The following is a 26,762-nucleotide window of genomic DNA, read 5'->3' on the forward strand; positions in this document are numbered from 1 at the left end:
CTGAGCCGTTCCCTTGTTCCACACGGCATCAGTGAAGCTCACTGAGAGGTACCTAGCTGGTGGCCCGGCTGGTCTGGAGGATCCAATGAAAACCAGCAGGATTCAGCAGGGGATGCTGGAAGGCAGGGCTCAGCCAGGTCTGGTGGCCAGAAGACAGAGACAGTGGCCTTTCAGGCAGGACAGTCTCAAGGTAGTTGAACGTCTTACCTGGCAGCTCAGGGCTACCAGAGAGAGACCAGAATGGTTACGTAATCTCCCAAAGCAAGCCACTGGAGTCAGCCAGGACTCAGGGTGGGGAACTGGACTTTACGTCTCAACAGGTGGAGAGTGAAGAGTGTGAGGCTGACTCATCTTTACACACCCAGACCAACCAACGGAGCGCCTGGGCACAGCAGCCACCCCTAGATTGTCTGCACCTGCAATGCTATGGCCGGACAGATGGCGTTTACTCCTGTGTGGGCTCTGGTCCTTGGCCCGTGGAAGATGAATCCCAATCCCCAGGTACGAGCAGACAGTCATGTGCTCTACTGCTGCTGCAGGGCTTCTGGACTAAGCCATTAGGATCAAAAAATCTTTTTGTGCGTCTAGTGTCTATTACTTAGTTTTAGAGCTTTTCCCAGTCAGAGCTGCAAGGGGCCTTGGAGAGATACAGTCTGGTGCTATTTTCCAGAGAAGGAAATCCAGGTCTAAAGTATCTATGTGACACGCCCAGGGCACAGCCTGGCGAGGGACAGACCCACAGCCGGCACCTTAAGCTGCAATGCTTGAAGAGAGGCATCCTGTTCACCCTATTCTTCCCCTAGAAACAGCCCATTGGCCTTGATGTAGGCTCCTGTTTCATCAAGAAACATTTAAAAAGAAACTATTTCAACTACACCGACTAATCTTCCGTATCTAACCCATTTTCTCAGTCCATATTCGACAGCGGTCCTGCCACGTTGGGGCACGTACACGCTGCCTTCCAGAGGCGTTCCTTCTGGTTAGACGACACAGAGTTGACAGCAGTCGCCTTTCTCTGCGCAGCTTATCCCATCACGCTATTTTATCTCTAAGCACTTCTGTAACACCTTTTACTCCTTTCGTTTACAGAACATTAGTGGGTGTTGGTAAAAGTACCACGGATCACTGTGAAAGTCTGGCTGTTACTGCTCCTTTTGCTCATCAGACGAGGTGACGATAGCTTTGACTTCGTCTAGTCCACGGGGACTCTAGGTGGCTGCTCTAAATACAGTACTGGTAGCTTGGATTTCCTGTTTCCCTGGGGCTGGTCGTCTTTAGCTTCAGTCTTCTGCTGAGGCTAATTCCTTCCCTCCTGGACCAGCAGGAGAGGCGGAGGGGTGGACAGGTCTCGCCTGCATCCGGTGCCACCTCCTTGGATACCTCGTCCACCCAGGCCCCCTGCTCCCAGGCCGCGGGAACACTTCCTGCTCAGCTAGGAGGAGCCCCAAGCAGGTCATCCCTGCCTGGGGAGGGGACGGACAGAGAGGGGGTGGGGGTGGACCGGGTAGGGTGTGGAAGAGATGGGGGAGGGGGAGGTGGGGATGGAGGAGATGGGGGGGAGAGGAGATGAAGGGGAGGCGGTGGAGGTAGGGTGGGGCGAATGGGGATGGAGTGGGTGGGAGAGGGGGAAGAGATGTGGGTGGAGGGGGAGGGTGTAGAGGGAGGGGTGGAGGAGATGTGAGTGGAGGGGGACGGGGTGGAGGGGGAGGTAGGGGGTGGAGGGGGAGAGGAAGGGAGAAGGTGGAGGGGGAGGTGGAGGAGATCTGGGTGGAAGGGGAAGGAGCGGGTGGAGGAGGAGGGAGGGGGAGGTGCAGGAGATGTGGGTGGAGGGGGAGGAAGGAGACGGGGTGGAGGGGGACGAGGGCGCAGGCGGGCAGGCGACCCCGCCCGACCCAGAGGACGTCGGTGCGAGCTGAGGCGGGCCTGGGGGAGTGGAAGCGGGGATCTCCGGCCCCCGGCGCCGCCCGCCCGGGAGGAGGGGAGCCGAGGGGCGGGCTCTCGCGGCGGCGGCCGGGCTCCTCCCCGCGCCGAGCCTCCGCCGCCCGCGCCCGCGCCCTCCGCGGCCATGCCCGGGCCCTAGCGCCCGCGCCCGCGCCCGCGCCTCTTCCATGGGCAACCTGCTCGGCGGGGGCAGCCTCCGCGAGCCCAGCACCGTGGAGGACTGCGACTCCACCTGGCAGACGGACTCGGAGCCCGAGCCCGAGCCCGAGGAGCCGGCGCCCGGCGGCGGGGCGGGCCCGGGGCAGGAGCCCGCGCAGCCCGAGCAGCCCCCGGAGCGCGCCGGCGGCCGGCCCCGCGCCAGCCCCGCGCCGGACGAGGACGCCGCTGCGGCGGGCGCCGAGCAGGTACGCGGCCCCCTGTCCCCGCGCCGCCCCGTCCCCAGCGCCCCCCTGCCCCCGCGCCCCCAGTCCCCGCGTCCCCCGTCCCCAGTGGCTCCTGTCCCCGGCTCCCCCTGCCCCCCAGCACCCCCGGCGCCCCCTGTCCCCGCATCTCCTGTCCCCGGCGCACCCCCGTCTCTGGCGCCTCCTGACCCTCCGCACCCCCTGTCTCCAGCGCCCCCTGTCCCCCTCATCCCCTGCCCCCCGCGCCCTCCTGTCCCTGGCGCCGGGAGGAGGGACGCGCCGAGCGACCCCCGCACTCAGGGGCAGAGGCGCCGGGTGGCTGCTCGTTCTCTGCTGCCGGACCCTCCGCGCCGGTGGCTGTCCGGCTGCCCCGCGGCCCAGGGCCCTCAGCTCCCGCCTGGGGCCTGACTGCGGCCGCACAGGGAAGTCCCTCAAGGCAGAACCCAACTTGAATGGGTGTTTTCTTGGCTGTGCGGCGCGGCTGGGAGATGCAAAGGTGGGGTGGGAGGATCCTGTCTAAAAATAGAGGCTGTGAAAACCGGTCTAGCGCGTGTTATTGGTAGCAATTACCCAGAATAAGGTGGGACTGCAGTTGACGAGCAGTGGGCACTCTCCCGTCCAGGGGGTCCACAGCCATTAAAAGTGTAGAAGGTCCCCGTCGGAAGTTAGAACCCACAGCCCCAAGTACGCCTTTCAACCAAGGAGTTGGGGCACTCTGCAAACATCTTATTTCACCCAGAAGACTTGTTGATCCAACTGTGCTTAAATCATTTGCTAATACAATTTGGAAGAGAGGTTAGTAAAGAGATCAATATCCCTTCTAACCTCTGATGGACTGAAAGTAATTCAGAAAACTTCAAGAAAGACGAACTGTATAGCTAGTCTCTGAAGAAATGTGCATGGTGGGGTACTGAGGGTTTGCCTAGGCCGCGCCTGTACCGGCCCGGGGAACGAGAGAAAAAGCGGAGCCGAAGTCAGGTGTGACCGCGCGCTTCTTTGCCAGAGTGGAGGCGTCACCACCTGGGTGTCACAGCCAACCCTAACCCTCTGCGTCTTGTCCATCATCTCTGTTGAGGTCAGGAGGAAACCAAGGCTTAGTTTAGCAGGCTCTCTGCTAAACGTGTTATTGCAATCCATTGCACTTTTGGGCCTAGGGAGCTGTTTTTTAATCCCCATTTTAGAGAAAACTGCCGCTTAGCGAGCAGGGGAAGCTTGCCCAAGATCCTCCAGGGAGAGAAGGATGTGTGTGTCTGTCCCCCAGGTCAGAGCCTTCAGCCTGTGGGACGGTGACTATCCCGCTGCCCCTTGTGTTTTGTTTGTCTGCTCGGTCATTTTGCACTGTGAGGTCAACCCCAGGAAAATATGAGACACTGTATCCTGTGTTTTCCCCTTCTACCTGTCTGGCAATTAAGTAACCTTCTAAAGAAGCTTAGGATATCAAGAAACACCAGCTCAGATTCAGTCCAGCTAACCAGGTCCATCTGTGAAAACAATTTGATAGTTAATGTTTCAGTCAGTTAATTGCAACCCCAGTAAATGGCAGAGCACACTCACCCTCCCTTTTTCCCGTTGAGGATTAATTTTTCTTGTTAGGATCCCTAACTCCTAGAAAGAAATCTACTTGTTGATTTTGCATTTTGACTATCAACCCTACTTGTTCCCTATTCCCCATAGTCATTTGGAAGTTCTCCTGGAGCTACCTTCTAAGGACATCCCAGACTGACTGCTTCTGGTGTCCTCCGTTGCTGTATTCCTAGTCAAGTGAATATTTGACAAACGGTGGTGCCATTAACCAAGATGGGGAAGTCTAGGGAGAAAGCAGCATCAGCGTTAAGGCAAGAATTCTTCTGAGTTAGGTGTCCCATTAGACGTCCAAGTGGAGTTGTTGAGCAGTTCATTATGTCCGTGAGTGGAGGCTCAGTCCAGGACTGGGTCATAACATGTGAGACTGGTGGGATTTAAAGTCATGGGAAGACATGTGGTCATCAAGGAGGGATGAAGAATGTGGAGTAAGCCCTGGGCACTCCTCCCTCTAGAGCATGGGGAGAGGAGAAGGACTCGAAGAAGAGGCTGGCCGGGGTGGCTGGTGAGATAGGAAGAAGAAAACAAGGAGAGGCCCGGCATCTGACAGTGTTCCAGGAAGGAGGGTGGCATTAAACGGCCTGATGCTGCCGGGAGGTTGGCTGAGTTGAGCACTGAGAATTGGCTTGGTCAGATGGAGACTTGCTGGTGACATTCACAGAACCGTTCTGATGGAGGGCTGAGGATGAAAGCCTGACTGGGGTGGGTCATGGGAGAATGGGAGAGGAGGAGGAGGAGGCAGGGTGTGTGAGCAACTCTTAGGTGATGTTTCACCATAACAGGGAGAGAGCTCTGGAGCTGTGATTGAGGGGGGAAGTGGGACAAGGAAGGTTGTGCACGAGGGGGCAGGATCGAGAGTGCCAAGAAGCAGAAGTGAGAGGAGCAGCCACAGATGCCAGCAGGCTGGTACGTTCAGAGGTTGGAGGATGCAGCCTTGCTTGTGATAATCCCGCGAGATAGGTAGGGCATGAGTCATTATCTTCATTTCACAGATGATAAAACTGAGATCCAGTTAAGTGATTGCTTAAGGCTTCACAAATGAGTATCAGAATTGAGACTCAACCCGTCTCGAGACTCCAAGTCTTAGGCTGCTGACATTATACCAGAGTTTCTGTGATGGTTCCTCCCTGTTAGTGGGGCTGAAATTGATTCTTCCCGATTAGCTGGACCTGGAGCCCAGAGCCTGGGGTTCTAGTTCCTGCGCTGTCACTAGGCCTGGATCTTGTTCCACTTCTCTAAGGTTGGGTTACCTTGTTTCTGAGGTGGAAGCACCAGTAACAGCCAGCCAGGTGTGCTGTAAGAATCGAATGAAGTAATATACATGTAAGTGCTTATAAATGGAAAAGTGCTTTCCATACAAATGTAGGATGATGATTCATATGGTTGTAGCTTAGGGTAAATAGATTCAGAAATTTGCTAGGCAGAGCTATTTTGAAACATGTGGCAAGGACCAGAATTCAAGCTTTTCCTTGCTTATGTAACATGACAGAGTAGCTAATGCTAAACATCGGAGAACTGGGTGTTAAAGTGTCTCTGTGCTCGTAGTAATAGTGAGAATCATGCCATTTTGAAAATGTGCGAAAATTGCTTAGAGGATGGCAGTTTGTCAACACAGGCAGGGGTAGTGAATGACGAGGAAAGGATTCGGGGCAAAGCCCTTAATGAATATTCAGTTCTGAACTTTGTCTTCTGTTTCATCCTTATTATCAGTCTCCTTGTCCTTCTGCATGACACTGGACACAAGGCTTTCTCATACCTTCTAATAGTACAGGTAGTTAGAGAATGTCAACCGACTATGTTGACCCGCATCTTATGCTTGAAAGATGACTTCACGGTGGTGGGAATTTTGCTTAGAATTTAAATCATATGAATAAACTACCACATATAAGTTACTACAGTCTGAAGTTCATCCCATTTGAGAGCTTTTCTTGCTTTGTGTGTACATATTTTAACTTTGCTGGTTTATATCGCGTGTTATCACTGAATTAGCAGATTATCCATGCCTTTGTGTACTTGTTATGGTGTATAAAGGGTGGAGTCTAGAAAGCTGTTTAGGTTGTTTTAAAAGCCCCTTTTCCTTTCATTAATATTGTTTGCCTTTCAAGTACATCTAAATGTTGCAAAATTCATGACAATTTTCTTTGTAGAATTGATTTATTAAAACTTTTTTGGTATTATGTAAAGAATTCTAAAATTAATTTTGTCATAGAATCACTTGTGTAACTTCTGGTAAAATATGGGTCTTGAATTCATTTTGAGTTCTATTTCTGATGGATATTGCTCCATAATATCTAGCCTCTGCTGGCTTTTGGTGAATAATAAAGTTTTTCATTTAGTGAAACACCTTAGGACAAATGTTACTGAGTTCAAATCAGGGAAATAGAATGCCCACGAATGTTGCTAGTAAGCATTATTAAAAGGACATTTATGATGTTTTCATTAATCTGAGCAGCTTGACACTTTTCAGGGTTTCTTTATGGATGTTCATTATTTTAAGTGTTCTGGAAATTTCTCAGTGAAATTATCTTGGTTCAATACGTAAATGGAATTTCACTTTTTATTTTAGGGTGGTGATTCCACTGAAGCAACTGCCAAACCAAAGAGAAGTTTTTATGCTGCGAGGGATTTGTACAAATACCGACACCAGTACCCAGTAAGAGTCTAGAAGCCTTTTTTCTAAGATGTACAGTGTTTCCCTTCTGTTTTTCGTATTTTGTGGTGCCACTGAGCAAGCATGCAGGAAGGGTCCTGGTGCCTTTTCGATGTGTCCGCATGCTGGGGATTGACTTATTTTTTCCTTTAGCAGAACTTCAAAGATATCCGATATCAAAATGACCTGAGCAATCTTCGTTTTTACAAGAATAAAATTCCATTTAAGCCAGATGGTAAGTGATCTGCTACCTTGGTAAAAAGCAAACTTTAAAGAATAACACACACTAGTTATTCTTTGTTTATTCCGCGGTCGGTGCCTTCTTAATGCTTTGTTCACTGACGGGCTTTGCTCTGCTCTGCAGTCTGATGTGTCCTCAAAGTGCTAGACCCTCAGTGGTGAGCATCCCCTTGGCACATTCTGGAGAGATCACTGTGTCCAGTGGCTTTTATCTGAAAGGTAGTGGGGCCATTTCTGTGAGAGGAAAAGAGGAGATTTACAGAACTGTGGACTGTCAGATCAGGAGGGAAGACTAGAGGAGATCAAATTCAGCTTCCTCATTTTGAAGATGAGGTCACCGGGTTTTAAAGCTTGAAGGAAGGCCTCGTTGAGTCACTCGATTGTAGACTTGGGTCCAGGTTCCAGTCTCCAGGGTCGTTTCCACTGTGCCATACCTGAAAATTGTTGAGAACATAATTGAAAAGCAGTGTTTACATCAGAGTTAGCTTTCCTGTTGATTTTCAGATTCAGGGGCCAGGGAGCTACGGCAGTCCCAGCTCAGTGTCCAGCGCCCTGGGAGCTACGGCAGTCCCAGCTCAGTGTGCGGTGTGCAGGGAGCTACAGCAGTCCCAGCTCAGTGTGCGGTGTGCAGGGAGCTACAGCAGTCCCAGCTCAGTGTCCAGCGCCCTGGGAGCTACAGCAGTCCCAGCTCAGTGTCCAGCGCCCTGGGAGCTACAGCAGTCCCAGCTCAGTGTCCAGCGCCCTGGGAGCTACAGCAGTCCCAGCTCAGTGTGCGGTGTGCAGGGAGCTACAGCAGTCCCAGCTCAGTGTCCGGTGTGCAGGGAGCTACGGCAGTCCCAGCTCAGTGTCCGGTGTGCAGGGAGCTACGGCAGTCCCAGCTCAGTGTGCGGTGTGCAGGGAGCTACAGCAGTCCCAGCTCAGTGTCCGGTGTGCAGGGAGCTACGGCAGTCCCAGCTCAGTGTGCGGTGTGCAGGGAGCTACAGCAGTCCCAGCTCAGTGTCCAGCGCCCTGGGAGCTACAGCAGTCCCAGCTCAGTGTCCAGCGCCCTGGGAGCTACAGCAGTCCCAGCTCAGTGTCCAGCGCCCTGGGAGCTACAGCAGTCCCAGCTCAGTGTCCGGTGTGCAGGGAGCTACAGCAGTCCCAGCTCAGTGTCCGGTGTGCAGGGAGCTACGGCAGTCCCAGCTCAGTGTGCGGTGTGCAGGGAGCTACGGCAGTCCCAGCTCAGTGTGCGGTGTGCAGGGAGCTACGGCAGTCCCAGCTCAGTGTGCGGTGTGCAGGGAGCTACGGCAGTCCCAGCTCAGTGTCCGGTGTGCAGGGAGCTACGGCAGTCCCAGCTCAGTGTGCGGTGTGCAGGGAGCTACGGCAGTCCCAGCTCAGTGTCCAGCGCCCTGGGAGCTACAGCAGTCCCAGCTCAGTGTCCAGCGCCCTGGGAGCTACAGCAGTCCCAGCTCAGTGTCCAGCGCCCTGGGAGCTACAGCAGTCCCAGCTCAGTGTCCGGTGTGCAGGGAGCTACAGCAGTCCCAGCTCAGTGTCCAGCGCCCTGGGAGCTACAGCAGTCCCAGCTCAGTGTCCGGTGTGCAGGGAGCTACAGCAGTCCCAGCTCAGTGTCCAGCGCCCTGGGAGCTACAGCAGTCCCAGCTCACTGTCCAGCGCCCTGGGAGCTACAGCAGTCCCAGCTCAGTGTGCGGTGTGCAGGGAGCTACAGCAGTCCCAGCTCAGTGTCCAGCACCCTGGGAGCTACGGCAGTCCCAGCTCAGTGTCCAGCGCCCTGGGAGCTACGGCAGTCCCAGCTCAGTGTGCGGTGTGCAGGGAGCTACAGCAGTCCCAGCTCAGTGTGCGGTGTGCAGGGAGCTACAGCAGTCCCAGCTCAGTGTCCAGCGCCCTGGGAGCTACAGCAGTCCCAGCTCAGTGTCCAGCGCCCTGGGAGCTACGGCAGTCCCAGCTCAGTGTCCAGCGCCCTGGGAGCTACGGCAGTCCCAGCTCAGTGTCCGGTGTGCAGGGAGCTACGGCAGTCCCAGCTCAGTGTGCGGTGTGCAGGGAGCTACAGCAGTCCCAGCTCAGTGTCCAGCGCCCTGGGAGCTACAGCAGTCCCAGCTCAGTGTCCAGCGCCCTGGGAGCTACAGCAGTCCCAGCTCAGTGTCCGGTGTGCAGGGAGCTACAGCAGTCCCAGCTCAGTGTCCAGCGCCCTGGGAGCTACAGCAGTCCCAGCTCAGTGTCCGGTGTGCAGGGAGCTACAGCAGTCCCAGCTCAGTGTCCAGCGCCCTGGGAGCTACAGCAGTCCCAGCTCACTGTCCAGCGCCCTGGGAGCTACAGCAGTCCCAGCTCAGTGTGCGGTGTGCAGGGAGCTACAGCAGTCCCAGCTCAGTGTCCAGCACCCTGGGAGCTACGGCAGTCCCAGCTCAGTGTCCAGCGCCCTGGGAGCTACGGCAGTCCCAGCTCAGTGTGCGGTGTGCAGGGAGCTACAGCAGTCCCAGCTCAGTGTGCGGTGTGCAGGGAGCTACAGCAGTCCCAGCTCAGTGTCCAGCGCCCTGGGAGCTACAGCAGTCCCAGCTCAGTGTCCAGCGCCCTGGGAGCTACGGCAGTCCCAGCTCAGTGTCCGGTGTGCAGGGAGCTACGGCAGTCCCAGCTCAGTGTGCGGTGTGCAGGGAGCTACGGCAGTCCCAGCTCAGTGTCCAGCGCCCTGGGAGCTACGGCAGTCCCAGCTCAGTGTCCGGTGTGCAGGGAGCTACGGCAGTCCCAGCTCAGTGTCCAGCGCCCTGGGAGCTACGGCAGTCCCAGCTCAGTGTGCGGTGTGCAGGGAGCTACGGCAGTCCCAGCTCAGTGTCCAGCGCCCTGGGAGCTACGGCAGTCCCAGCTCAGTGTGCGGTGTGCAGGGAGCTACGGCAGTCCCAGCTCAGTGTGCGGTGTGCAGGGAGCTACGGCAGTCCCAGCTCAGTGTCCAGCGCCCTGGGAGCTACGGCAGTCCCAGCTCAGTGTCCGGTGTGCAGGGAGCTACGGCAGTCCCAGCTCAGTGTCCAGCGCCCTGGGAGCTACAGCAGTCCCAGCTCAGTGTGCGGTGTGCAGGGAGCTACAGCAGTCCCAGCTCAGTGTCCAGCGCCCTGGGAGCTACGGCAGTCCCAGCTCAGTGTGCGGTGTGCAGGGAGCTACGGCAGTCCCAGCTCAGTGTCCAGCGCCCTGGGAGCTACGGCAGTCCCAGCTCAGTGTGCGGTGTGCAGGGAGCTACGGCAGTCCCAGCTCAGTGTGCGGTGTGCAGGGAGCTACGGCAGTCCCAGCTCAGTGTGCGGTGTGCAGGGAGCTACGGCAGTCCCAGCTCAGTGTGCGGTGTGCAGGGAGCTACGGCAGTCCCAGCTCAGTGTGCGGTGTGCAGGGAGCTACGGCAGTCCCAGCTCAGTGTCCAGCGCCCTGGGAGCTACAGCAGTCCCAGCTCAGTGTGCGGTGTGCAGGGAGCTACGGCAGTCCCAGCTCAGTGTGCGGTGTGCAGGGAGCTACGGCAGTCCCAGCTCAGTGTCCAGCGCCCTGGGAAGGGAACTGCAGATATAGCAGATCTCCCTTCAGCTCTGCCGAGTAAACCGCCGCCTCCTTCACAGCTCTACAGTTGCCCTCATGGCACCTTTTCTACACTTACAGTGAGAGGATGCAGCCTCCATGGTCATGAGCACATTTCACTGAGGTACCACACTGTGTGTGGTTCCTGATGGGCAGGCTAATTTATCTGGGTCAGGCCAGCAAAGCTGGCTCCTCTCCTTAGAGCCCTTAATCTCCGTAGGTGACTGGATGACCCTGGCTCCTGCTCTTTGCTCTCGGTGGAAACAGCCAAATCCAGAGCAGTGTGAGTCAGGGATGAGGATCCTGGATTGTGGAGCTTTCCAAGTGGCAGGACCCTGCATTCCTTGGTGGCTAACTGGAGCAAGGATGTCTAAAGGCTGGGTGGAGTGTTGGGAGAGGAATTCCCTGTACGCTGCACCGGGAAACCCACCAGCTGAGAGTTAGGACTGGAGAACATTGCTGAAATGCCACATCCACTTCTTTTTAATCAGTTTTCTGGCGTCCCAAAAGTTTGCTCTGATTTGGAAGGAAAACTCTGGATAAATGCCTTGTAGTCTTTACCAGTGATAGAAACGCACTGCTTTACTTACTAATTGAAATAAGATTAATTAAATTATTCTTTTAGGACTTGGGGCAAGAAAACCTTTTTAAGAAATGCAATAGGTTGTTAATTTGACTCTGATTTGAATTTAATAAAATTTATCTAAAGGAATGCCTTTAACTATTAAAAACATTGAACATAGAGATATGACACTATTTACCTGATTTATTTTTGTATTTCTAATAGTGAATTTATTTTTGAGGTAGTAATTTGAAGTAATAACTTCAAGCAATGCATTAATTTTTTGTAATCTTTATCACAAAATTTATTTTGAAATCTCCTAAGATTGGTGGGGGTCAGAAGTTTAAGCTAAGGTCACATAAAACATTATTTTAGTTTATTTTATAAATTACATCAACCCACACACTTTCCTCCCCCATATGTGTACACACAGACACATGCATGCACACGCACGCAGACACTTGCCAGTGAGCCTAGACCTGCAATGATATACTCTACTTACTGAGTAGGAAGAGGGCGGGGTGGATGGGAAACACATGGGAAGTTGTGGGGGGAATGGTTCCCGTGTGTGACAGCTCTGCAGCAGACCGGCGGTCTGTGGAGGAAACAAGAAGATGAGTTATGTTTAGAGGAATATTATGTTGTTGTGCTTTTTTCTATAAAATTGACTAAATGGCCATGTAGTCGGTTGTGAGGACCTGGGCAGGTTGCGAAGCAGGAGGGTTTTGTTGTAAGCAGTTCTTACAGGGGAACAGTAGGATGTGCTGAGGAGGGCTTCCTCTGTGGGAGCAGAGACCTGTGTTGTACTCGAGGTTTATTCTTTTACTCGTCTGTGACTTTGAAGGAATGCCAGTTTCCTCGTTGGTAAATGGGGATGAGAGCGCCGGTTTGGGAGAGGTGTGTGCAGGTGAAGCTGCTTTTCCCCTGGGATGCATTCATTTTGATCCGATCTAGTATGTAAAGAGCTGTGTGACCCTCTAGGGCAGGTCACATTCTGGATGGAGATGACAGTAAGTATTTCCCGCTTTGTGGGCCATGGGGTCTGTGGCAGCCACTTGGCTCTGCTGTGTGTGTGGAACAGACCAGCACATGTGCAGCTGTGTTCCCGTAAAACCCGACTGACAAACCAGATGGCGGACCGTAGTTTGCCAACCTCTGCTTTAGGGCAGCACTGTCCAGTAGAACTTTCTGCAATTTGAGGTGCCATTAATTTTTTTAAAACTAGGCTTATTACATAACTATGGCAAATGCATTCATTCATATGTATGAGTCTTCTAAAAGCATATTCTTCAGTGATGTTATTAAATTTTAAAAAGTTTTAATATGAAACTTAAGTGATTAAATCTTGAAATGCCTTCGACAATGTTTCAGCTGTCTGGTTCATTTTCTAAATATTTCCTGTTTAGGGGTTTACATCGAAGAGGTTCTAAACAAGTGGAAAGGAGACTTCGAGAAGCTGGAGCACAGCCACACTTACATCCAATGGTCAGTCACGCATCATCTGTCTTGAACCAACTCCTGTTTCATCTCGCATGCTTTCTAGACGCTTTAATATAAAAATATTATTTTTCTAAAAAACAGGCTCTTCCCCCTGAGAGAACAAGGCTTGAACTTTTACGCTAAAGAACTAACTACATATGAAATTGAGGTAATGCAAGCTCATTTCATTTTATACGAAATGACCAAATCATATCATTATTTTATTGTCCTGGTAGCAACTGAATCATTTTAGCTGATTTTTCTTTTTTCATCAGGAATTCAAAAAAACAAAAGAAGCAATTAGAAGATTCCTCCTGGCTTATAAAATGATGTTAGAATTTTTTGGAATAAAACTGACGGATAAAACTGGAAATGTCGCTCGGGCTGCCAACTGGCAGGAGAGGTTTCAGCATCTGAATGAGTAAGTACAGACCCCGGGGGGCATCGGGGCTGGCGGGTTATTTTCCCTTGCTTGGAGTTCTCTATGGGAACAGCCGGCAGATGGACCCAGGAATTTGAATTCAGAAGCTGCTCTGAAATGCATTTTATTCTCTGTTCTATATTCTAAAACAAACAAAACAACAACAGAAGAGAATGGGATTCCAGGTAGAAATAGGGCCGTTGAGCTCAGAGCTGACTCTCCTGACACCTCCGCTCTGCCCACGGCCCGCATGGCCTCTCTTGTGCTCTCTGCCTCGTGTCCTGGTGTTTCCGGTTATCGCTTGCATACAGTTTTACAAATTCCTTCTGCCAGGCTGTGAGCTTCTTGTGGCACGGTCTGTTCCTCACACTGCTGGGCCTGCTGCCTTTTTACATTAAATCCATGAGTTAAGCCTTTGACATATGAAAATCATCTTATAAGGCTGAAATGTGCCCATACATTTTACTAAAAAAGGGGGAGAATTGGGGCCAGCCGGTGGCGTAGTGGTTAAGTTCACACGTTCCGCTTCAGCAACCCGGGGTTCACCCATTAGGATCCCAGGTGTGGACATGGCACCACTTGGCAAAAGCTGTGCTGTGGTAGGCGTCCCACATATAAAGTAGAGGAAGATGGGCACGGATGTTAGCTCAGGGCCAGTCTTCCTCAGCAAAAAGAGGAGGATTGGCAGTAGTTAGCTCCAGGCTAATCTTCCTCAAAAAAAAAAAAAAAAAAAAAAGGAGAATTAGAATCTTCACTATTTAGGTCAAAAACAAAAGCCCATTTTTGGTCAACAAATCCCAAAACCTGTGAAGAAAGTTTTACCATAGTTTATTTGTAATTGATTTGCTGTATTCTTTTGCTTGGATATTTATAATTTTCATTAATACTTATACCCAAAGTTTATTTCTCTTCTTCTTTTCTTCACATGCAAACTGGCATTTTTTTTCTTTTTAATTATGGGGTGACTTAGGAGTGCTGGACTGTAAAACCAACAGCTTTAAAGCAGTTTTTAGTACATTATAATTAGCTGAACTGGGCAAGTATGAGAAACATAAATTAAAACTACCTAAGAAATTTTTCTTTGCCCAAAACAAATCAGAGTTTTGTGCATCAATTAACTAAATTTTTTGTCTTTCTGGACCTTTCATGTTGCCTGCTCGAATGAGCCTGAGGGTGACTGTTCGAGCTCTCCTTGTACTTTATTCGTTGTCATCAGCACTGTTAAGAGGGTGGGCTTAACTGAACTGCTGAAGATATGGGCAGAAAGCTTTATGACCCTAACTAGACCCTTTCACTCATCACTCAAGCTCACTCTGCTTTCACAAGGCTGCCCTCACAGCAGAAGTGCACACGCCCTGCCTGAGCCGTGCGGGCAGCTCTCTCTGGACAGTTCCTAAGCGTGTTTTGTCTGTCAGAGAAAGCTGTAAGCAAGTGGCTGTTGAAGGTGAGGGATGGCAAAAGCAAATCTCTGGCGAGGATCTGATGTTACCTCATCTTCCATGTACCACCGCTATTATTTTAGAGAACCTCCACTCCCAGACGCTTGTTTTGGTTGAAATAGCAGTCTTGTTTAGTAAGTGTTTGTTGAATGAATAAATGATAAAACAAAATATGTTGGTCAGCTTAAACCTTCCTTGGGGTTCTATTGTCAGATCCTCTAACTGGTAGCTGGATACAAAGCCCTTCTGAGGCTTTAATTAAATGACCTCCAGGCTTGGGTCAGGAGAGGGAGCCTGAACTAACTGGCACGTCTCAATCCTTGGCCGCATCACCTCCCTTTCTTTCCACCGCCTGTTGTCTCTCTGTTTCCTTTCCTTGGGTATTGCATAGAACTTTTCCAGCTGTGAGTTAGCTGCCTTAGAATCTTCCAGAAAACAAATTTCCTTTCTGATTTAGTTGCCAAAAGTGATATTGACTAGGTTGGAACAAAGTATAGGGGATTATAGGAAAACTTCTATTCCATTTTCTTTTTTCCGTTGGGCTCTTTTCTGATGTGTCCTTAAACGTCATAACTTGTGTGTGTCTTCATCTGTATGACCTTTGAGTTGTTTAGAGTAGGCAGGGAACGCCGTGTGTTTACAGTAGCCCAGGAGACAAAGATATTGGATGGAAGCGGAGTGAAAGAGCCTTCAGTAAACAAACGAGGTGAGTAGGAGGCGGTGGGGGCACCAGGGCACAGACTCAGAGGTAGTGCAGGTTCATCTGTGGTCACCTTGGGTGACAGAGCTGCAGTGTAGACCCGGCGTTCCCTCTGCCTCTTCTGTCTCCTGGTTCTTGCCCCTTGTGTGTCCTCTCTTCATGACCTGGTCTTCCTGACAACTTCAGCCCGTCCCCCCATCTGAAGCCCCAGGGACTGCTCGCCTTTGGAGGGTCTCAGCTACTCTTCTCTCTCCCATTTTGTCTTTATTTGTGGCATTGATTTCAAATCATATTGAAACACCTGATTTCTTTCTTGTATAATTTTGTTCCAGGATCCTGATCTTCATTCTCTTCAACCCAAGTTTTTATCCTTTTCTACTGTTATGTAAATATTTTTAATTGGAGAATGTATAGATGCAGATAAATGTATACGGAAATTTGAACTTGGCCATTCTTCTGGGGCTGGATATGTGAAATTGAGTTGGTTGCAAATACAGTAAATTTTCTTGTATCATATAACTCCTCCTTGGGATGAAAAAAATGTTCTACCACTTTTCCACACATCTCTTTCTCATAGACTTATGAAGCAGGTGTTTCCCAGGAGTTTTGTCACTAAGCTTTTAGAATATACCCACTGCGTACAGACGTGACAGACAAATCAGTCCTGCTGTTAGTGGCACGTTGTCTTAACTTCACCCAAATTTATATTGTCTCAAAAGACTTTTGCTTCCTAACTATTAAAAAATACATATTCATAAAACTGAGACGTATCGGTGCTGTGTTCTACCTTTGGCTTTCAGAGAGTCGAACATTTAAGATACTGCTTTTCTGGTGAAGGTCCAGAGGGATGAGGACAGTATAAACTGCTGGACTGGGCTTTCCCAGGGTTTGCTTAGCCTGAATCATTAAGGGTTTTGTTTTGTCCAAACAAACATTTATTAAAATATGAGACCCTGGAACCGCCCCTTCCATCTCGAATAATTCAGCCTCCTTGGCCGCCCTCCCCAGATGGTTTCCCAGTTGTTCCTGAGTGAACCGCTTTCGGAAGCCAGGGCAGGTACGCGATGCTCATAGGAAGTTCCGTGTCCAACGTGTGAAATGGGTTTTAGGAAGTTAGAAATAAGTGATGGTTTTGAGTAAACAAACACCTGGGCCATTGATGACACATGTGCTTAATATGTGTAGCTTAAGATTCCTTTAGGATGCGGCCAGGCACGTGTAATGAGGTAACTACTGGGCTGAGTGAGGTAGGGGAGGTACATATGAATTGCGACAAACAGGTTTGTAAAGCATTCATTTGACAACGGCCTTAGTTTTGGGACAGAGAAGAAAGATGTTAGTGCAACCTGGGGAAAAAGGCATCTTTGGAGTCAAAGCCATTAGAAGTAAAATATAAAATTCTCTGATAGGGAAAGAGGAGGAGAGAGGGGCCAGGGATGGAAGAGAATTAGGTTATCAAGTTGGGATTGGTCCAAGTATGGTGGTCCTGAATACCAAATCTTTAGCAACGGTAACAATTACAGTGTTACTGTTCAATAGTGTCTGCTACTTACTGAGTCCGACATGGCCTGCGTACGTATCAACTCGTTTGATTCCTAGAGCAGTCCAGTGGGGCGTGGGCCATTTCCCCATTTTACAGGTGAGCCTGCTCAGCCTTGGGGAGAGGCCACAGCTTCACGTCCTCTGGGTGACCGAGCCGGGGCGTGGCCTCAGTTCTGACTCCCAAGTCCGCACTCTTAACTGTCAAACTATGTTCTGCTAAATAAGTCCATTTTGCATCCTTTGTCAGAATTGTTCTAGCAAGGGAGGGGGGTTTTTGCTGCTTTCCTCTGGCTTGGCTAATATGGTGGACATTGCTCCTCAGCTGACATTAACTGGCAGCTAACGAATGTTGTGTTTATGTTCTGGTTACCTGGGACACGTACAGATACATGGGTGTTGTTGCAAATAAGTGATCTATTAGATCATTCTTCCTCTGTATTTAGTAAACAAACAACAACTCAACGTCAGTGGGAATAAATTTTAGATTTAGATATTTTTCAAATATGAGAACTAAAGAAACAAGGGCGATTTATATTGTACATTTGAGTTTTACACAGATTGGCATTACGTTGAGGTATAAGGGTTTAATGCCTTGTAATTTATTCTTAAGTGTCAAATATAACTTTTACTAAAGTCATTACAAGGTGTATGTCCATGGCTGGCAGTTCCATAAAAAATATTTTTACAGGGGCTGGCCTGGTGGCGCAGCAGTTAGGTTCAAATGTTCCCCTTCTCGGCAGCCCGGGGTTTGTCGGTTCAGATCCCGGGTGTGGACATGGCACCACTTGGCACGCCATGCTGTGGTAGGCGTCCCACATATAAAGTAGAGGAAGATGGGCACGGATGTTAGCTCAGGGCCAGTCTTCCTCAGCAAAAAGAGGAGGATTGGCAGCAGTTAGCTCAGGGCTAATCTTCCTCAAAAATATATATATATATTTTTTCCAATAGTTTTTATTTCTGTCCTTTCCCCCACCTGATCCCCCCCCCCCAATTTATTCATTGCTCTCTTGCAGGTCCCAGCACAACTACTTGCGAATCACCCGTATTCTTAAAAGCCTTGGTGAGCTTGGATATGAAAGTTTTAAATCTCCTCTTGTAAAATTTATTCTTCATGAAGCTCTTGTGGAAAACACTATCCCCAATATTAAGCAGAGTGCTCTGGAGTATTTTGTTTATACGATTAGAGACAGAAGAGAAAGGAGAAAGCTGCTCCGCTTCGCGCAGAAGCATTACACGCCTTCGGAGAATTTCATCTGGGGCCCGCCCAGGAAGGAGCCGGCGGACGGGGCCCGAGCGCAGAGGCCGGCTGCGCCCCCCGCCGGGCCCGGTGGCCAGACCCCGGTGCACAAAAGACCCAAGGACTCCAGAAGTGCCTCCTCAGCTGCTCCCGGCGGTGGCAAAACAGCCGAGGAGAAAACAGGGGCGCCTCGGGAGGCGGGAGAAGAGGCAGGCAGGCCGGGCGCGGAGCCCGGCGGCGGCGGGGATGCGCGGCCGGGGAGCGCGGAGGAGGAGCGGAAGGCCGAAAACGCGAGTTCTCCCCCAGAAAAAACAGTTAGTAATCCCGCAGAGACGAAGGAGACCGCGTCTCCTCCCGAAAAAGCTGAGGAAGGTGAGAATTACAGCCAAGATGGTGAAGATCCTGGAAATACAGGTTCCGGTGATGAGGTTCCGTCACCGTGAGTTGTCAGGAAACCCACGCACCAGGTTAGGGAAGGAGGGAGAGCTCCCCGATGTACCCTGAAGAACAGAGAGGAGCCCGCGCTTCAGCCGTCTGTCTGTGATTTCTGTTGTAAGCGTTTTGTTATTTGCTTTTTGTTTTGGATGACAATTTAATATTTAATACGAAGTTTTAAGGCGAGACCCAATGAATGAATGTACTGTGTAACACTTTTAGGATATGAGTTTTCAAATTCTGTACACAATAATTACTTTAAAATTGTTTTCAATGTATCTGGAAATAATCATGTAGTATTTGGTATATCAAATAAATTCTTTTGCGAGATTAACAGCCCACGTGAAGATGATCAATAGGATGGTGTCATTGTGTGACCACACCTTTACCCGATTGATGGATTAATTGTTTTAAGCTGGAAGAAAGAATTTGGTCTTCTCATACGTGTTCAGGAAGTAATGTAGATTTTTTTTCATCGCAAACCCTCACCATGTTTGTTTTTAAGTTCTGACAAGTGAAATGTTCCTGAGGAGCGGTGATCCCCCAGCCCGCCTGTCAGCCTGCTCGCTTTTCCTCTCTCCCTCTCCTCCTGTGCCCCCTGCCATCTTTGTTACAAGCTGGCACGTGCATTTCTAGTGTCCATGCACATCATCTGTATTGAAATTTAAATAGAACGGAGGCGGACTTTCAACTGCATGACTCCGACAATTTGCTTTGTTTAAAATGATAAAAATGTTTTTCTGTAGTAAGTGCTTAAAAACAAATTTTGATGCAAAAGTCCAAGAAAAGACTTTTACTTTCTGTGGCTGTTCCATATAAATTTGGTGCTTGTTTCTGAATGCAAATGAGTGTGAAGAATTAAAAAAATAAGAAAGGAAGTTACTCATTTTTCAAAGGCGTGCCTCTTGCACTGGAAACAAGTCAGTGGTTCCTAAAACTGTGAATATCTCTGTGTTATGTGGCCTATGAAATCAATAATATTGCTTAGTCCATGGCATATCTTTTTTTTGGAAAATACAATTTGATGCATCTCTAAGTTGTCAAAACATGAAATTAAGAACAAATTTGAAATTACATATACTGAGTGTTAGTAAGCGCTTAATGTGTTAATGTTGGTTAAGAGCAAATAATTTTATTCCCAGTATAATATAATATTATTACTAATTATTATTACACATCAGAAAAGCAATCAGGAACATGGTAGTGAGAACTTTGAAGCATATGCATAAATATAGTTAAGGAAATTAATAGAAAAAAACTTCACTGTGTTTCATTTGGAAAGGAATTGGCTTTTGTGTGTCTCTGAGGCTTTTACGAAAAGTTCTATTCACTTTGACCACCAGAGAATTTTTACTAGGTCCTAGGTTTTAATCACATCCTATCATCTTCTATGACCATTATTGATCAGAGGATTTTCAGCAGAGGATTTCTAGAAAATAAATACACTGATAGTGTGTCTTTAGAAATATAATATCATTGCTTTGAAATTTACATAAACCGTCACAGTTGCTCACACCTGACTTTTTAATATAAATGTTAGTAACACTCGTGTTGTGTGTCATATTCCAATAAATACATTATAGAACATTTTGTCACTTTTAGTTCCCATAATATGCCAAATTTGGCTTTCCACTGTTTTGTGAAATGAGCATTAGGATTTGGGGAAACAATACTGCTTTTCATTTCAATTTCTTTTTTCTGTGGACCCGCTAATGTGGGGCTTGTATCAGCGTCCCCATAGAGCTCAATAAACACTTCCACAGGGTTAGGGCATGAGAGGAGGTTGTCACAGTAGGCCCAATTGTAGGAATACAATTAATTTAATTCAAACTATCTTACTAATTTTGCATATATGATAAAGTGTTGAGACTGATTTCTAAGTGCATAAATAGTAAAAATTAAAAACTCAGCGCAGATCTTAAAATATTGCTACACAGTGGACAGATACTAAAATAAACAGATATAATATGAATTACTTAGAGATTGTAGTTTGTCAGAGCCCCTAGAAGTAAAATCATTTTGTTCAACAATTTAACTTTTAGATTATTCCTAATTGTGGGTTTGATTAGATTGTGCCACTGGATTTGAGAAAATTTAGTCTCAAGGGTAAAGCTGCCTGCTTCCATTTAAAACAGTGGCCTTTCCCACCATGTTGTTTTTTAAATGCATGTTCACATGTAACAGTGTGGTTCCTACATGTAAATAACTTATGAGAGAATTATTCAGTGGAGAAAAAGGGAGAGAGGAAGTCATTCCTTTTGCAGATAAAAATTATGAGTGTCTATATTTTTTTCTATTAAGAATACATTGTACATTTAATAGTTTTTAAAATAAGATCTATAGATATGTATTTCTGTGAGTCTTAGATATGAAGCAGTCCCCTGGGTTTGACTCTGATGTCTTGTGTTTTTAAAAATTACAGTATGCTTGCAGAAATTTACTGAGAAGCTGTTATTAAAATGTGGTGAAGCATGGCCAAATAGCTAGAAACATTATCGAATCTTTGCAAATCTATAGACTTTATTGTTGTACCATGGCCTGCAAGAATACTAAATATTGGCTATTGATAAAATATTAACTTGCATTTCACGGCAAATAGATGTTATATGTACATTTCTAATGTTTTGTGCTTTCATATCTCTAAGGAGATAATATATGTGAAAATATTTTGAAATACTGTAAAGTGATATATAATTATAAGGTATATTTCTGTACACGACAGAGAAAAGTTTAACATTAAGAATACCGTTCCATTATACATTTTCACGCTCAATCTCATAGGAAACTCAAAAGAATTATGATAGGAGTGAAAATATATCTGCTTTCTCTAAATCAAGTCTAAGTTCTCAGTTCAGAGATTATTTCATATAGTTCTATTTTGAATTTAGGTTTTTGAGACCCTCTTTCTCAGCTTCAAGGATGAAAATAAAACTTAGTACTCAGGAGTTTCTAGAGAAGTTCTACAATTTTTTGCTAAGTATAAAAAATATAAACATGAAAATGATATAATATATATCATAGTCATTATATTTCATATTTTGTCATATAAAATTATCTATTCTGCATCTAGCTTTTATACTTTAAGTGAAAGTATGAACTGGGGAAAAGGGAAAAACAGCGCAGTGTTGCATCTGTTACTCTTTAAAAATCATTTTACTAAGTACCTTCGATATCAAGTGGTCAAAAATTGGTTGAACGGATGGATAGAGAATATTTGGTTAATTGTTTATGGTTTCCCAAGTTTACAGTAGAGATATGGTTGAGTTTACAATCCACTGAGTAACCAAATCAGGCAGGTTTTGGGTCTTTCTATAATTGACGCTATTCTGAAAGCTTTATTTTCTCACCTGAGAAAAGGAGGACGTTCTTGATCATGCTCTCTTGTAGTTACATCTGCGGGTCTGTCATGTCTCTTTGGGGGTGAGTGGGGATCCTTTGTTATAGGAATAGTTTTGAAGATTTCTCTTTTGTTCCCCACTTGGAAAGTTCCCCTTGCTCTTTTGGGATTTGTGTTAAATATAAGGTAGGCTGGTATTTGACGTGCTAGAATCATTTCAAATGTAGGTGCCGCTGTAGAGAAAGCTGTAGGATCTAGAAGTTAGTGTGCATAAACTGACTTCTTCCCACTTTGAGTTCTGTGCTATCTGTGATGTGGACAGATGTGTGGGGTGATCTCAGTGACCGTGAGCCCCTGCCTCCCTCCCTGCTCTTGTCCTTCAGTCCACCCAGCAGGTTGTCTTCGAGGACAGACCGTCTATGTAGAAATCCCTTATTAGTGAGGTTAATAATAATGTAAATATGAATGCCTGAAGGTATCTAGATGTGCCTTAACTAATGTAAATGGTTTTCATTCAGAAGTTTACATTTTTATTCCATCATAAAATCTTGCCATAACAAACTTTTCAAACCATGGATGTCGTTACTTTAGTGAAATTTACTTTGGTGCTTTTTTGTTTTGGAAAAATTTCTGTTTGTGACAACAGCATCACTTCAAAAGGAAATGTACTTGGCACAATGTTCAACAGTATATTTAGTATATTTGGCAAAAAGTATTTAGAGTAAGAAGGATGAACTACATTGTTTGTTAGATTTATTTACGCTTTTGCTTAATTTTGCTACATGCTGTAATTTTTATCTTAAACATTTTTCAGTTGCTACAAGTAATATTTCTCTGTTTTACTTCGTGTTCTTAGATGCAGATGGATGCAGAAAATGGAGTTCTATTAGAGAAATTATTTAAAAGTTTAGTTCCAGCAGATGGTTGAAGGAATCTGAAATTAATTAGAAAACTTTTATGCCATAGTCTTATTAGACACATTTCAAAAGCACTGTTCTTGCTTTTTTTCTTAGATTAGAGACAATGTGGTCATCTTATACTGTTATCCTGTTCTGTTGAGAAGCTTATTCTTTTGGTTGTTTGTGAGGAGTTGCTTCTTAATATGTTTGTTTTCTTGAATTAGAGTTTTTATCTGGAGGATACAATTAAATACTTTGTTTAATTGCCCAGAATCTGCCTGGAAGTAGAGTTCAGAGAGGGAGAGGTGACTAGGAATCAGTGGGCATCTGGGTGAAGTGGAGCCAGCGCCGGCTCCACCCTCTCCAATAGCGTGACGGGTCCTCAGAGTGTCCTCTGGATAATTAGAGGTTGGGCTCCATGATCTCTGACTTCTGGGCAAGGTGTGCCACCTTGGACCCCACAATTTTAACGGGTGTCAATTTTCATAAAATATGTTATAATTTATTAGCCACCATTTTATAATTGTTTAGGAAATTGTGAGCAATTGGGCACCTGCTGTGTCAATTAGAGCTGTATCTTTATAACTATCTTGGGAAACATATTGAAATAATAATCCCCCACCCCCAGTTCTTTAACCAAAAATTCTTTTCGGTTGTTCCTTTATAGGTATGTGTAGAAAGGTCTTTGCATAAAATGATTCGGTATACTTTGAAAATTGAGTAAAGGAGAAAAGATGTCAATGCTCACTTGTTATGCTAAAAGATTTTTTAAGTCAGAGACCTTATGAAAATATATTTAAGCTATGAAATTTATCATATTTTCATATTTAAATTATGGAGTTTGTGGAACAGTTTACGTTAACTAGAGAGAGTAATTATATAATAAGCTTTGGTTAAGAAATATTCGAGTTCTGTACTTATTTGTCAAATGAGCATTTTTTTCACTATTGATGGATTTAGTTTCATGTGAAGAAGAGGAAAACACAAACGAAAGAAAAGATTTGAAACAGTAAGAAGAAACTCATTACAGGAATAAAGATATAACCAATGATAGGTTTGTGTAAGTGCCAGAATTATTGAAGCAGATGAGGAATGCTCTACAAAAGCCTATGGTGGGGACATGCTTTAAGAATCAGCTCCGTGTTATTTGTACTCAGATCAGGTATTGGTGTGGAAACAGAATCCCATTAATGCTCTGCTCTGAACCATGAATTCCACCTACACCACAGTGAAACCTTCCAGTAGACAGAAGTCATCAGATGAGCAGAGACCAAATTTAATTCCTTTGCTGGTGTGTCTCAGCAGTTGGTGGTTTTACTAACAAAAGAAACTGAGGGACTGGCTGCAGAAAGAGAAGACTCAGTGACAGGTGTTTATAAATAGTCACCATCTCCCATGTCATGAAGAGTTGACAGCATATTAACTGTGGTGTTACACTTAAGAGAATCAAACAAGAGCGAAGTGTTAGGATCTTTGACAAGCATTTTTATCCCTTTTTATAGAAAGGATGTTTACTTGTTGCCTAAGTAAGATATTGGCTCTTTAGTTGCCTAAGGAGATAGATAGCAGACTGAGTCTATTCACTACTTCATTGGAGAGCCTCTTGTGTCCTTTGCGTTTTAAGTATTTCAGGAAAATGGGTAAGAGTCTTACAAAGATGTGTATTTTACTTCCCACATGGAGTCTGACTCTCCCGTGGCCGCGGAGCCTTCCCTGTGCTCTGTATTCTACCGCAGTGTGAATTACAGAATGCTGTGCATGTCTGTCAGCACCAATACCATGTGTATGTGGTAGGAGTTGTAACCAGTTTCTGGATCTGTATGGTACTATGAAACACTCATAATTCTGTAACTGTATGGCAGTGTTATGCCAAAAATGTATAAAGAGCAATAGTTACTGTTGCTTACTGCTGTATTTTAAAATTGTTTCTAAAATAATATATTTAGAGTTCCTTTAGAGTAATTATTTTTAATAACTATTGGCAAACATACATCCTGTAAGACGAATGAAAGCCACTTCATCTTCGTTAACATTTTAGCATTGTGTTAGTATACATTATGTTGATTTTGCATGATTAAAATATTTTTAAAGAGCTGGAACAAATGACTTGCTGTTTTCCTATGATTAGACACATATTTTTTATAATTATCATTTGAGATTAACATCATTTCCTTTTATCCTCTAAAATAAATATTTTATTTTGAAGGGTGGTCTTATTTACATATGAAGTTATTTTGTGTGAGATTTTGGAGGGCAGATCACGTGTATAAATACTTGATGATTATGTTCTCTCTCTTTTTTACTTTTCTCTAAAGCAGAGTTTTAAAAGTATACTTAATACAGGAATGAAAATAACTAATGGAGATGACATTTTTTTCATTAGTAAGGCTAGTCTTTTTAAAAAGTCAAATTTTTAATTAAGAAGAAGGCAGTTGCAAGATGCAAGTGAAGAAGTTTCTCCTGATATCACGGGACGGTGTGGATGAGGAGAAGAGCATAACATTTGAGCTTGGCTGCCCTGATCCCTATAAGCAGGGAAAGAGAGGATGAAAACACTGGAATAAATTGTGGGAAGAGTCAGAATGAAATCACATTGTGCATAATTGAGAAATTGATAGAAAAGATGGCGGCCATAGTTGTGGGTGACAGGATTTCAACTGCAGCCTTTTGAAGGCATTGTTTGGCAGGGAGAGGAATGCACACAAACAGTTACTGTCATAAGGGAGAGTGGACACGTGCTGGTCGTAGAAGATAGCAGGGTTTTCTTTTCCCTATAGGTTGAGTGTCTGAAGGCAATGTGAAATCTTGAGAATGGGGATTCTCAGGAGAGTGAAAATGCAGAGCTGAATCTGCATTTCTTTAGGAATGTAAAATGTAATATGGGAGAGACTTTGGAGAAAAGGTTTCTAACGTGTTCCTTATTTTAACCTCAAGTGGCTGCAGCAGGAATCTGGTGTTCCAGGGGTGGAAGGAAGCTCAGCCTGCATGAAGTGAGGACGGGCCGTTTGGCTTCTTGTGGGTGATTTAGGCCTTGGCAGTTGTGACTGACTGAGGAGTCAGACTGATGGAGCAGACATGTAAGGTTTGTCCTGCCCTAGGGACTATCCCCGTGGATACAGGACTTGTTGGAAGAGCGTTTTAAAACAGGTACTAAAGAGAGAGAGTAGACAGCCAGCGTGGATTGGACTTCACTTAGGAAGACTGGTTTTATTAATTTTCTTATAATAGTTAGATTCTGCTATTTTTATAACCTTATTGTATATTCAATACTACCAAGGAGTGTACAAATATTTGCTTTTCAAATGATGTATAACATTTTTGTTGTGATGGAAATAGCTTGTTTTGTCTACTCTGAGCTTTGCGGAAGGAAGAGGTTAGAGGAAGAAGGAATCAACAAGCAGAAGTGGAAGACGAGGTGGACCAAATGAGATCTGACAGCTCACCTTAGAATGCTGAGGTTATCTGAGATCTTTGAGTGGATGATTTAACTGTTGTGAGAAAGAGAAATTCAAGAAAAAGCCCCGAAGGGGTAAAAAGTAAGGGCAAAGAGGTGTTTTGTCTAGTGGAGAAGAGCTGGCTTTGAGGCCAGGTAGACTCGGGTCCGTTTGGCACCATCATCACTTGCACTTGGCTGTGTGGTTTTGGGCAGGTCACATAAATCATTCTCAGGGTCTCTGTTCTCTCACTTCGTGAGTCTCTTGGAAGGATTAGATTGTGGGTGAAATGCTGGGGACATAGTGAAGACACTCCTAACAGTATCCACTAGTGTTCCAGAGAAATAAGGAGATGTTTGGTCATGACAGATACTGTATAGCGTTTATCTCTGGAAATCAAGCTAATCTGTGTTTACTAGGTTTATAGATGGAAACAAACATCTTAAGCTTTACTTATAACTTTAATGTAGTTCTTACTACAAAAGCTACCAGGTGTGGAATTGATGATTTTATGTTAGACATGCTGATACTGACGGGATGGAAAATGCCCCTCACTGTGCGTGTGTGAATCTACAGAACAGCCCTTGTTACTGCCTTCATGATTTTTGAACTGGTTTCCCTTCTCTGCCAAAGAAGAGCTGGAGTATGAGGCCGCGCTGAACATCGGGATCGGAGGATCGTAGTCCCTTCTAGGACCCGACCAGTATTGATTCTTACTGAAGCAGGAAATTTTAATTTCAAACCCTCCAAAAAAAATTTACTTCATATCTCAGTGGGGAGCCACTTGAAAATGAACACTATTTTAAATGTGTATGTAATTAATTCTGTGAAAATGGTAGCCTACCTGCCATTGTTTTCTTACAATCAGCTTGGAGAATGAATAATCTTGTGCTAAATAAATATTCATCTTTTAAAATA

General features: G+C 46.2%; 1 protein-coding gene across 2 annotated transcripts; it reads left to right on the forward strand.

Moving 5' to 3' along the window:
* The first annotated feature begins 1,985 nt into the window (after positions 1 to 1,985).
* Positions 1,986 to 26,762, forward strand: OGFRL1 (opioid growth factor receptor like 1). Of its 2 annotated transcripts, none has more exons than XM_070584892.1 (7): positions 1,986 to 2,345; positions 6,490 to 6,576; positions 6,727 to 6,808; positions 12,328 to 12,406; positions 12,503 to 12,569; positions 12,676 to 12,821; positions 17,516 to 26,762. In XM_070584892.1, exons 1-7 carry the CDS (start codon positions 2,109 to 2,111, stop codon positions 18,180 to 18,182), a joined length of 1,365 nt encoding a protein of 454 aa, XP_070440993.1. In that variant the 5' UTR covers positions 1,986 to 2,108; the 3' UTR covers positions 18,183 to 26,762. The 2 variants fall into 2 exon arrangements, with proteins under 2 accessions (XP_070440993.1, XP_070440994.1); XM_070584893.1 differs by having other exon boundaries at positions 2,003 to 2,345; positions 6,730 to 6,808.

The sequence above is a fragment of the Equus przewalskii genome, chromosome 19, assembly GCF_037783145.1.
Source record: "Equus przewalskii isolate Varuska chromosome 19, EquPr2, whole genome shotgun sequence".
Taxonomy (NCBI): Eukaryota; Metazoa; Chordata; class Mammalia; order Perissodactyla; family Equidae; genus Equus; species Equus przewalskii.